The 12,825-nt window shown below is 34.5% G+C and overlaps 1 protein-coding gene across 3 annotated transcripts in view; it reads right to left on the reverse strand.

The window, feature by feature from the left end:
* The window catches only part of LOC114334600 (early endosome antigen 1), a 107,485-nt gene that overhangs the window by 26,680 nt on the left and 67,980 nt on the right, over positions 1 to 12,825 (reverse strand). For all 3 annotated transcript variants that reach the window (XM_028284675.2, XM_028284677.2, XM_028284674.2), the window contains exon 6: positions 9,028 to 9,177. In XM_028284675.2, coding sequence (XP_028140476.2) covers positions 9,028 to 9,177 — 150 coding nt within the window. The remainder of the gene's footprint in view (positions 1 to 9,027; positions 9,178 to 12,825) is intronic.

A 12,825-nucleotide genomic window follows, 5' to 3' on the forward strand; every position in this document is an offset into this window, starting at 1 on the left:
AAACAAAGTGTAATTAACTGTTACTATCCCGCTAATAACCTTCTTAGGTTGAAGCGGATTGTTGTAAATAAAAAAAAAATTAAAATAAATTAATGTAATAGGTATTATTAGATATTATATTCCATGTAAGAGAAGAAAGTGAATATTACTATAATTTTATAATCAGAAATACGACAATAACCAACAATTATTGACGAAACCGTAGTTTGTGACAGGAGTGTTCATTTTATTTCATAGAAAAATATTATGCAGGGTGGTTTATTGCATTCGCCCCGGTCTCTGTATTACGGGAAACGACTTGATATTAAAAAAAAATTCTTCATAGAAATATACAGGACCAATGTGAATTATGCAGGGTGCTCCAAAAAAATAGTAGTATAATCAAAGTTATATTTTTTCTTATGGAACACCCTATATCAGATAACATATTTGAATTTTTCTTAAAAAATAAGCTGTACTTTTATAAGGGTTCTTCATACCTAAGTACAAGGTGTTTTGATTTATTTCGATTTTTATAAAAAAAAATTATATAAAGGTTTTAGAAAAAAGTAAATATTTATGAATCTAAAAATAGGTGACAAATTTTTTCTTGGATCTTAATAATATACTACTCAGCGTATTTAAATAGATATTTATGGTAGCAAAATTTTGTACAGGGTGGTCAAAATATTATATTGTTCTATTAACAAATTAAAGCTGTAATAACGCATTTATTTTAAATTAAACGCCCTACATTTTATTAGTTTATCGTATGGAAAATTTACTTAGCTTTTAATCTTTTTAAGGGTTCCTATACCTATCTTTGTACATGGTGGTTAGAATTTTAGATTGTTCTATTAACAAATTCAAGCTGTAATAACCTACTTATTTTAAATGAAACACCCTAGGGATTTATAGATTGTTCGTATATCTCAGAATTTAAGACGTTTAGGGCATCTTCAAGTTTTCTTCTTAAAATAAACCCAAACAAACGCCCCCTTAAATATTTTACCATACTTTTGAAACGCTGTGTATATAAAGATTACAGTGGAACCTCGATAAGTCGGATTAATCGAGAATGCGGGCAATCCGGGTTATCGAAAATCCGTGTTAGCCGTAGAATATAGTAAAAATTAATCAAATACGGTATCCTTAGAGATAAGCTCCATTATAATTGCAAAATCATGAAATACATTATGCACAGTACATGTGAATTACGTACAGTTATATACAGTATTGTTCATTCCTTGGTAAAAATTTCAGTCAGTTTCGGTTGTCAATATTACGTTTTTATTGTTGAAATGTTTGTCTGATGAAAATCGGTCCCGGTTAGCCGGACTTCCGGGTTATCGGAGGCCGACTTAACGGGGTTCCACTGTACCATTTATTTTTTTTATTTCTTTATTATTTATTTAATTTTAATATTATATTTTTTATATAATATTAAATATTTCGAGTATCTTATATGGTCGCCTAAGTGCACATTCAGAAATTGGAGAATATAAAATTGGTTTAACCCTTAAATGCATGATTTTTTTTGTTGATGTTACATATCAAAAAAAGGCCTTTAGCGGAAGCTTAGAAATGATGAAAAAATAATAAAAAAAAATTAAGTTTAATTTTAAACACTTGTTTTTGACAATAACAAGTTTGTTGCCTAAATTCTACATTGTGCATACAAATACATTGTTAATTTACATGAAAATTATAAAAACAATTAAGTATTATTTCTATTGAAACACAGTGCCACACCACATTTCTGACATTTTGTATGTGTAAACCCTTTGATAAAGTTCGACATGAAAAAATGCTACATATTCTCAAAACTACCGGTCTGGACGGTAGGGACATTAGAATAATCGCAAATTTGTATTGGGTGGCCAGGCTGAATGTGTTAGGGTTGCGAATCAGTGCTCTGAAGAAGTAAAAATCAAGCGTGGAGTTCGACAAGGCTGTATATTGTCACCAATGTTGTTTAATCTTTACGCTGAAACAATCTTAAATGGAAAACGCAAAAGAGGGAATACTCATTAATGGTATGCTTATGAACAATATCAGATACGCAGATGACACCTTGTTGCTGACTGGATCAATTGAACATCTTCAAGCGTTATTGAAACGAATGGTGGCATTCTGCGCGATATATGGACTCAAACTCAACGCAAGAAAAACAAAGTTTATGGTTATTAGTAAACAGGCAGCCGTAAATAATAATAACTATAACGTAGCAATCGGTAATGACTCAATTGAACGAGTAAGTAATATTGTATATCTGGGTACTCATATTAATGAAAGCTGGAACCCTAGTACAGATTATTTGATCTGATGATAAATAATATTATGTATCTACAGTTGACTTGGAAGCCGGTCCTGACATCTTGGGTAATTCTGAAAACTATACAACAATAGAGTAGGTATTATATTTACAAGGGATTATTCAGCTTTACAGCTGTTATTAAAATAACTTTTATAATGAGACACTAAATTTCTGGATACAGATAAATTTTTCCATAAGCGTTATAATAGCAAAATGAAAACTGAAACAGTGAGAAATTTCAAATACAGCAGCAATACATGATTTTTTTTCAGCATAAATAAAAAATCGGTTTATCAATAGCACACAGTATTTGTCAAGGAAGGGAATCAAGAATTTGTAAAATGCATTAAATGTAACCATATCTACGTGTTCCGTTTGTGGAAGAGACATTAATTGTTACTACGTTTTCAAGCAATTTTTTTGCTCCCATTCATGTTTTTGTCTTGAAAATTGTACATTAGTCGAGTTAACCAACATTCCAGCAACAGTTAGTTACGTACCTTAAAAAACAAAACATACCAAATTAAAGGCATTGTTGAGTTTGTTCCTCCTGAAAACGAAATAACAATTGGACATTATATTTCCCACTGCCGACGAAATAACAATAAATGGGAAATTTACGATGATCTTAAAACTTCGGTGGGGTCAAACAAGACAAAAAGCAAATCTTTTGTTTTATTCTTGATTATAGACTATTTTTTCTAACAAGTTTTCTTCAAATGATCAGTGCTATACGAGTCCCGAATCATATCGTTTCCATAAACGTTTGTGGGGCACTACAGTTTTAGGCAAAATTGTAGCGCAACATTATATCTTGTATAACCTATTTTGTTTATGCAGAACATATTACACGCTTTGGCAAAAATGCAGAACAAACCTAGCACTAACTTGTGGTTTATTCAGATTTTCTCTAATCGTTTGGATTCTATATGGGCAGTACAGCTTTACGCAAACTTGGAGCGCCACATTATATCTTGTATAACTTTTTTGTTTATGCAGAAAAAATTACGCTTTGGCAAGAATGCAGAACAAACCTAGCACTGGTTTATTCAGATTTTCTCTAATCGTTTGGATTCTATATGGGCAATACAGCTTTACGTAAACTTGGAGCGCCACATTATATCTTATATATATTTTTTGTTTATACAGAAACGGCTACAGCAATAAATTTTTTCTTTTCGTAATAAATTAGCAATAAATTAGTAATTAATTCCTTGGGGTTGAATTTTCGATTTTCATAATTTTTTCGGGGGTGAGTTTCGCGCTAGGGGATGATGGGGTAGTTTTCGAGATTGGTTAATATATCAATCAAGAGCAATTAATTAGCAACAAAATATGTCGTTGAAATGGGCCCTGTGTCCCTTTTCATTATCGAGATATAGGGTGGGTGCTGCTGGCTTTACCGTAAAGCTAGCAGCACCCACTGTTTCTCGGAAACGGCTACAGCAATAAATTTTTTCTTTTCGTATTAAATTAGCAATAAATTAGTAATTAATTCCTTGGGGTTGAATTTTCGATTTTCATCATTTTTTCGGGGGTGAGTTTCGCGCTAGGGGATGATGGGGTAGTTGTTCAGGATTGGTTAATATACCAATCAAGAGCAATTAAATAGCAATAAAATATGCCGTTAAAATGATCCCCGTACTCCTTTTCATTGCCGAGATATAGAGTGGGTGCTGCTAGCTTTACCGTAAAGCTAGCAGCACCCACTGTTTCTCGGAAACGGCTACAGCAATAAATTTTTTCTTTCCGTAATAAATTAGCAATAAATTAGCAATTAATTCCTTGGGATTGAATTTTCGATTTTCATCATCTTTTTGGGGGTGAGTTTTACGCTAGGGGATGATGGGGTAGTTTTTTGGGTTTGGTTAATATACCAATCAAGAGCAATTAAATAGCAATAAAATATGCCGTTAAAATGATCCCCGTACTCCTTTTCATTGCCGAGATATAGAGTGGGTGCTGCTAGCTTTACCGTAAAGCTAGCAGCACCCATTGTTTCTCGGAAACGGCTACAGCAATAAATTTTTTCTTTCCGTAATAAATTAGCAATAAATTAGCAATTAATTCCTTGGGGTTGAATTTTCGATTTTCATCATCTTTTTGGGGGTGAGTTTTACGCTAGGGGATGATGGGGTAGTTTTTTGGGTTTGGTTAATATACCAATCAAGAGCAATTAAATAGCAATAAAATATGCCGTTAAAATGATCCCCGTACTCCTTTTCATTGCCGAGATATAGAGTGGGTGCTGCTAGCTTTACCGTAAAGCTAGCAGCACCCACTGTTTCTCGGAAACGGCTACAGCAATAAATTTTTTCTTTCCGTAATAAATTAGCAATAAATTAGCAATTAATTCCTTGGGGTTTAATTTTCGATTTTCATCATCTTTTTGGGGGTGAGTTTTACGCTAGGGGATGATGGGGTAGCTTTTCAGGATTGGTTAATATACCAATCAAGAGCAATTAAATAGCAATAAAATATGCCGTTAAAATGATCCCTGTACTCCTTTTCATTGCCGAGATATAGAGTGGGTGCTGCTAGCTTTACCGTAAAGCTAGCAGCACCCACTGTTTCTCGGAAACGGCTACAGCAATAAATTTTTCCTTTGCGTAATAAATTAGCAATAAATTAGCAATAAAATATAGTCTTAGTCTGAATTTGGTCTTATGAAGTGGTGCTGCTGACTTTACCGACATACTTATTTTGATTAATGTATTACGCTCCTTCGTTTTTAGCTTCAAATATCTCGAAAGCTAATGGTTTTATCGTTACGAATGAAGGGTATGTTTTTTTACATAGAAAGTATTGGAGAATCAAAAAATTGCACCAAAATAGCAATTCCGCCAGTGGCGTAGAATTTGGGAAGGGTCAACCATTTACGTTCCCCCGTCGTACGCCTCTGGTAGTAGCCAGAAACGTTTGTGTAACATAATTTAGTAGATTGTACAATACCAGCACCACTTACCAAATTTTGTGTTGTTGTCCCATGCCTGTCAGGAAATATTCAAAAATAAATAAAATAAAAGTTTAACTTTGACACCCTGTATTTAGGTTATTATCAATTTTTGTACTAAGTAAGTTAGCTTGAATCGACCTATTTTAATCTCAGGAAGGTAAGGTTAAGCTATGGCCCATTCTTTACCAAACACCCTGTATAAGCTCTCCACAATGCCCAATAGTACAAATTAACCAAGAAAAAACAACACAGTCCTGTTAATGTAAATAATACTCAGATGCAATATATGCTGATACCGCCAAATATTTGGGTACAATATTAGACGCTAGGCTACGCCGGAGGGCCCATGTTAAAAAGAAAAGAGAACTGATTAACATCAAGTATAAAAAATGTATTGTCTATTGGGAAGAGAATCCACTCTGTCAATCTACAACAAAATACTTTTGTATAAGCAGATTCTAAAACCTATATGAACATATGGCATCCAGCTGTGGGTTGTGCTAGTAAGAGTAATTTAAACGTCCCCCAGCGATTCCAAAACAAAGTGCTAAGAAGCATTGTCAATGCTCCTTAGTACTATAGGAACAGTGACCTCCATAGGGACCTAGAAATGGATTACGACCATTGAAAAATTTGCCAAGAGTCACGAACAACAACCTCTTCAACACGTTAATGTTGGAGTGCAACAACACCAATCTTCCTAGAATACTCAACAGGAAGAAACCCTTCGAGTTAGTTAAGTGAAAAGCAGAGTATAGTGCAAGTGATGGTACAGGTTAATATTTGTACAATAAATTAACAGAATCTAAGTAATACTAGTGAGTTTGTTCTTACTCTTAAGTTTTTAGTAGTAATTTAGGCTAGAAAAAAATTGCCCATTGATAATATTGTTCAATCAGATCGTAATGTTCTTAAACACCTTATTGGTGTTTATTAAATTAGAAAATATGCCTGATAGACCTCATATTTTGTCCTTGTAAACCGCTTGTTTCTAATTGTTTCGCTGATAGGAGTCTGCTAGCTGGTTTGCTGTATGTAGAAACTACAATCAGATATGGAACATCATCAAATGGTCCGGTGATTGGTGTACTGCACAATTTACTTCAATTCATAAGAAAGGAGCAACTACAAAATGTAGTAACTATACCGAACCATCTCACTAACTTCACACACAAATAAAACTCTGATGTGAATCATCAAATTTCACATGCAGACATATCTGGATAAGCAAATACCACAAGAACAAATAGGTTTCGTTAAGGGTAAGGGTACAAGGGAGCAAATTCTCAATATGTGAGAGTTCATTGAAAAAGCTAGAGAATTCAAAATTCCTATGACCATCTGCTTTCTCGATTACCAGACAGCATTTGATGTGTAATTGGAAAGTTTGTGAAAAATTCTACACAAGATCATCTATCAGCTCCGGTAAAGAGCATATACGAGAATAATGAAACCAGAATCAGAAATGAAAACAGTAAGTTTAAGTCTCTAACTTCTATGGGGAATATATAATGAGAAAAGATAACTTGACAAATGGAATGGTGATAACTCTAATTGCACCCGAAGAAGAAATGATAAGCCTGTTACAGCTAAATGGAAAGTAAAAGCAATAGATGTGGTCTCAAAATCAATAAATAAAAAACAAAAAGTATAGTCAATTATTCAAATACACTCACAAACAATCGGAGCCTTGGACTAGTTTGCTCAACACAGATCATAGGATATGCGGATGACCTGGGACTGGTAGCACGAGATAAAAAAAAAAATACTAGAAGAGGCACTTTTAACCCTGGTAAGAGAAGCAAAGACGAGAGGATTAATAATCAATCAGAATTCAGAATAAAACAAAATACCTAATAAGCACAAGAGACCATGTAAACAGAATAATAGAAATAAAGATAGGCGAAAATACATTTCAGAGGGTAGATTGCTTCAAATACCTAAGGGTGATGGTGGATGGCAAAAATGGAAGGAGTATAGAGATAAACGAAATAATTAAAACAGATAATAGAGTATATTGGAAATATCACCGACTACTTAAGGACAAAAACCTGAGCAAAAAAAACAAAATCAAAAATATACAGCAGCAATTAGACTAGTGATAGCCTATGGAGCAGAGGTAATGTGTCTTATGACAAAAGAAGAAGAAAAGTTAAGAATAATTGAGAGAAAAATTATGAGAAAAATACATGGCCCAGAAAGACAGAAACAGGGGAATATAGAAAGCTGATAAACCATGAAATAATAAATATAACTGAAGAAGAATATATGTATAGTGAAATTCATTAAAGCACAAAGGCTCAGACGGTTTGGGCACACACAAAGAAGAGGGGTAGAAAACTGATCAGGAAGATTCTGGAAACCAGTAAAAAATAGACCAAGAGGAAGACCAAAAATAAGATGGGAAGATCAACTGTTAGACGATATGTCAAAGATGGAAATTGCAAACTGGAGAGAAAAGATTCAGGACCGGAGAGAGTGGAAGAAGATAGTAGAGAAGGCAAAAAAAACATCACAACCTATGAACGACGACCTAAAGGAAACTGCGGACTAATCCACCGCGTGAAATGGATTAAAAGAGCTCATAGTATTTGAGCGACATATACTCTAACAAGAGTGAACGGTCCATATATAATATATATTCAAACACACTCACAAACAAGCGGAGCTTTGGACTAGTTTGAAATGGTTAGTGACTGATTATCTAGCTCTCCATATGCTGCATTAGTAATGCAGGTTCTTGTAAAATAGGAATACATAGGAGAATGCTATGAGTCAATTATCAAAAGTATGTAAAGATCGCTCTTTGTTGACGAACATCAAAATGAGATTGATCTTGTTGGTGTGCCTATCTGTGACAAATGTTGACAATCTTTATCTTGTCTGCAGCAGCGCGAAATGCATGCACAAATGTTGTGTTGAACCAGGTTCTGGAATTCTTTAACCAGAATGTTCTTTTTCTTCTCTTATTTCACTATCCAAATTTTTTCCTTGCAGGAAGGCATATCTGGATTCATTTTGAGTACTGCAGCTTTCGCGATTTGATGGTGGTCAGTACCTCTCGGTTCTTCATACTTCTGAGAACCTCCTGATTTGTGACTCAGTCAGTCCATGGAATCTTAAGTATTCTCTGATGTAGAAACATCTCAAATGCTTCCAACCTTATAATGGGATTGGCATGTGCGTTAATGTTCCGTTATGGGTCAAAAACATGGGATATGAAATCGGTAGATATGAGAATTATTGATGCCTTTGAGATGTGGTGCTGGATGTGAATACTTCAGATCACATGGACAGAGCACATAACAAATCACTCAATTCTCTAAGAGCTTAATATTCAGACTCCACTCTCCTTTATTTGACTGGAGTCTTAATGTTTTTCGGAAATATTGCAAGAAGAAGTAAGGATATCTTGACTTATAATTTCGGAAAACATTGAAGGTCACAGAGGTAGAGGTCGCTCACCCACTCGATGCACAGATCAAGTACAGAAAGACAGTGACAAGACGCCATTGATATGATAGCATAGAAGCCTATGGAAAGAGATGCTCGTATGGTAGGAAATCACGACAGCAATGGAAAACTGACTAGAGAGAGATAGACAGATAATGCACCATAAAAGGTTAATTAACCTCACAGTCTTTGGCAGTAATACACAATTTTCATTCCTTTTTTAAATCACAATTATTTTTATAGTCACAACAAATAAAAGTAAAAAATATTGCTATACGCTATTTGTTGCTATTTTATACATATTTGTGAAAAAAATGCTTACTTTTCTATTTGAGTCGTGGCATGTGCCTTTAGGGATTCATAACGTTCCTCATGCTGTATATTTGTTGACTGAGCCAGCTCCAAGTCTGCGAGAAGTGCTTCCTCATTTGCCTTGTGTCCTTGGAGTGTGGCTTTAGTCTTTTCATATTTGCTGAAATTAATATAATAGTTATTTATGTACCAAGTCAGTCAGTCACTCTTTATCGAACGAGTCTGATATTACGAGCAGAGGGGGCGAAGCGAGTGAGGCGAGGAGTAACAGACGAGCTCGATAAAGAGTCTTTATTCACGTGGTGCATACAAAATTTTATCGCCAATTATAAAAAACATTAACGCTTACTTAATTACATCCTTCTAATGAAAAAAGAGTGTGTGTACTTTGTACCAACGTAAGAAGTTACACTTCTATTATTATGATTTCAACGAAATACATATATTATTTTAAACAGTTAGTTCAATTGTATTTTTATTTAAATATTAAACTAATTTTAATACTCAAACACCAAAAATTAAAAATAACGTTAATAGTTACGTCATTGTTTATGCACTGTCGCCTCCCCGCAATTACTTTTCCCTTGATCAATCGTAGAAAATCTAAATAAATATATTTACTGGCAAATTATTAGTAAATATCGTATCACCGTCCTATATATAATCGAATTAACAAAATCACCATTTGTTCAATCTCAAATATTCATCATTCATATCTGATATTAAACAGTATATTTTTAATCACCTTGTAGATCACATGAAATAATTTGTTATTATATTTAAACATGTGCGGGCCATTTAATTTGTTTAATTGTTGCAAATCACAAATATTTTGGCAATGGACAATAATTGTGCTGACTAAATAAAAACCTTTGTTCTTTTGGTCGTGTGGGCTATGACCCAATTCATGTTGACAACAAGAGAGAACATACATTTAGATTCATTCACTAGGGTCAACTCAACCAGGCAAGATATGCCTTTAAATTCATTTCTACGAGTCACCTCATACATTCAACATGTAGCATCACCATGGTAGTCTCATTTTAATTGGTAGTCTCTCACACAACACTGCCTGGGGTAATTTCGGGGTGGATCGAGTAGCTCTGTTGTTACCACAGCCGGTCCCAAGCCTGGATAAAATGTGGAGGGTGATTGGCAAGGTTAGCAACCTACCAATCGTAAAAACGAATACTGCTAAAAGAAACGATGTGAACCGGATTGATAATATGAAAACGACCACGGCAAGAAATAAGGACACGAGAAAAACCTCCAAAACCCAGATGAGAATAACCACTTGGAACATCAGATCGCTCAACAGTAGAGATCAAGAAATAACCCAAGAGCTAAAAGAGAAAAAATAGATATATGCGCTCTACAGGAGACCAAAAAGAAAAGGCCAGTCAAAATTAGGCGAATATATACTAATTTGCAATGGAGTAGCAAAAGAAAACAGGGCCAAAGAGGGTGTAGCCTTACTAATACACCAAAGATACCAAAATAACATTAAAGAGTGTCAGTACGTATCAGAAAGGATTGTCGCAACAAAAATAAGAATGGAGAAGGAAGACCTGAACATCATCGGAGTATACGGCCCAGAAAATAGTAAGCCCCAAACAACAAGGGAAATATTCTATGATCAATTGCAACAAGTAGTAGATCAAGTTAGAGGAAAGTTGATAATACTGGGGGATTTTAACGCTCGAATAGGCAACCAAGTAATACCCGGAATTAAACAAAAACATAATGAGAATTTCAAAAACAAAAATGGAGAACTGATGATAAACTTCTGCACGAATAACGAACTTCGAATATACAACACCTTTTTTGACCACAAAGACCAACACAAATATACATTCAATAATACCCGTGGACAAAGATCTATGATAGATTATGTTGTAACAGAGATATACATCCATCAAAAATAATCGACGTAAGATGCCTCAGCTCAGCAGATGTAGGTAGTGACCACAGCCTAGTATTATGTAAAATTAAAACCACCATGAAATACTTCACACCTAAGAGAGTGGCACAAACACAAACAAAAATCAAAGTCGAAGGACTAAATACGGAATCCACGGAATACTTATACAGAAAAAGAATATCAGAGAAGATTGCTGATAATGGAATATTAGAAAACGATAACATCGATGAAAGCTGGAAAAACTCAAAAGTAACATAATTAACGCAGCAACAGAATCACTTGGAAAGAGGAAAGTAACGAATACCAATATATCAAAAAAGAAAACCCCATGATTTCGAGAGGAAGTGAAGATAAAATGTGAAGAAAAGAAGAAAGCCTTTCTACAATACAGAATACAACAAACACAACAGGCATACAACCACTATAAACGAATTAGAAACGAAACAAACACTTCAGTCAGACAAATAAAAAGGGAACACTGGGAGAGCTTCTCAAAACACATGGAACACGACTTCTACGGAACACAAAAGGAAATATGGAGAATGATCAGAGGACAAAGAAAAGAGATGAACGAACTAATAAAAACGAAACACATTCAGAAGGAAACTTGGGCAGACTATTTTCGATCTCTGTTTGCTAAAGATAACGATAACGAACCACCAACACCGGAAGTGACAACAAACGAAGAAATAAATATTGATGAAGCAGAGGTAAGGAAGCATTAAGGAAATAAAAAATAGAAAACCACCAGGAGAGCACAGAATATCGAATGAACTCCTAAAGTACGGAGGAGAAGATCTGACCAAATAACTATTAAAACTAATCCAAAAAATAATAGAACAAAACAGAATACCACAATAATGGAGATCAAGCATCCTAATACCTCTCTTCAAAAAGGGACAAAAATCGGACCCGGAGAATTACAGAGGAATTAATTTATTAAACACAACAATACAATTAACGACCAAAGTGATAACAAACAAACTGAATAAAACTATAACATTAGCAGAACAACAACAAGGTTTTAGGTCGGGAAGATCATGCAGTGACGCTATATTTATAATGAGGCAGGTTCAAGAAAAATCATTAGAATACAACAAACCGGCATACTTATGTTTCGTGGACCTTATGAAGGCATTTGACAGGGTTAAATTAAAGGATGTTATCCATTTATTTTACGCAAGAGAGGTACCTCTAGGAATAATTAAAACGATTGAAAATATCTACCAGAACAACACAATAAAAGTAAAAGTAGATGAAGAACTAACTGACCCAATTGAAGCTGGCAATGGGATAAGACAGGGAGATTCCCTGAGTCCTCTATTCTATTGTTCAACCTGATCATGGACGAAATAATAAAAAAAGTAAGAACAAAAAAAAAGATACCAAATGGGAGAAAAACAACTTAAAATAATCTGATATGCAGAGGATGTGATTCTAATCTCTCGAAGTGAAGATGATTTACAACGTATGCTGCAAGAATTTAATATAACCGCTAGAAAATTTAACATGTTAATTTCCCCAAAAAAGACTAAATGCACGGTTATAACAGCAGATCTAATAAGGTGTAAATTAGAGCTGGAGGGTCAAATAATGGAACAAGTCTAAATATCTACACATTACACTATCTAGCTACGGAAAGCCGAAACAGAAGTGAAAGGCAGAATATACAAAACAGTCATCAGACCAATAATGACATACTCAGTAGAAACACGACCTGATACAGAAAGGACAAAAAGAATGCTAGAAACAGCAGAGATGAAAACACTGCGAAAAATCGATGGTATGACACTATGGGATAGAGCTAGAAGTGCAGATATACGACGGAGATGCAAGGTGGACAACATTAATAACTGGGTGAAAAACAGAAGAGTAGAATGGAATGAC

This window comes from Diabrotica virgifera, chromosome 10 (genome assembly GCF_917563875.1).
Source record: "Diabrotica virgifera virgifera chromosome 10, PGI_DIABVI_V3a".
NCBI lineage: Eukaryota > Metazoa > Arthropoda > Insecta > Coleoptera > Chrysomelidae > Diabrotica > Diabrotica virgifera.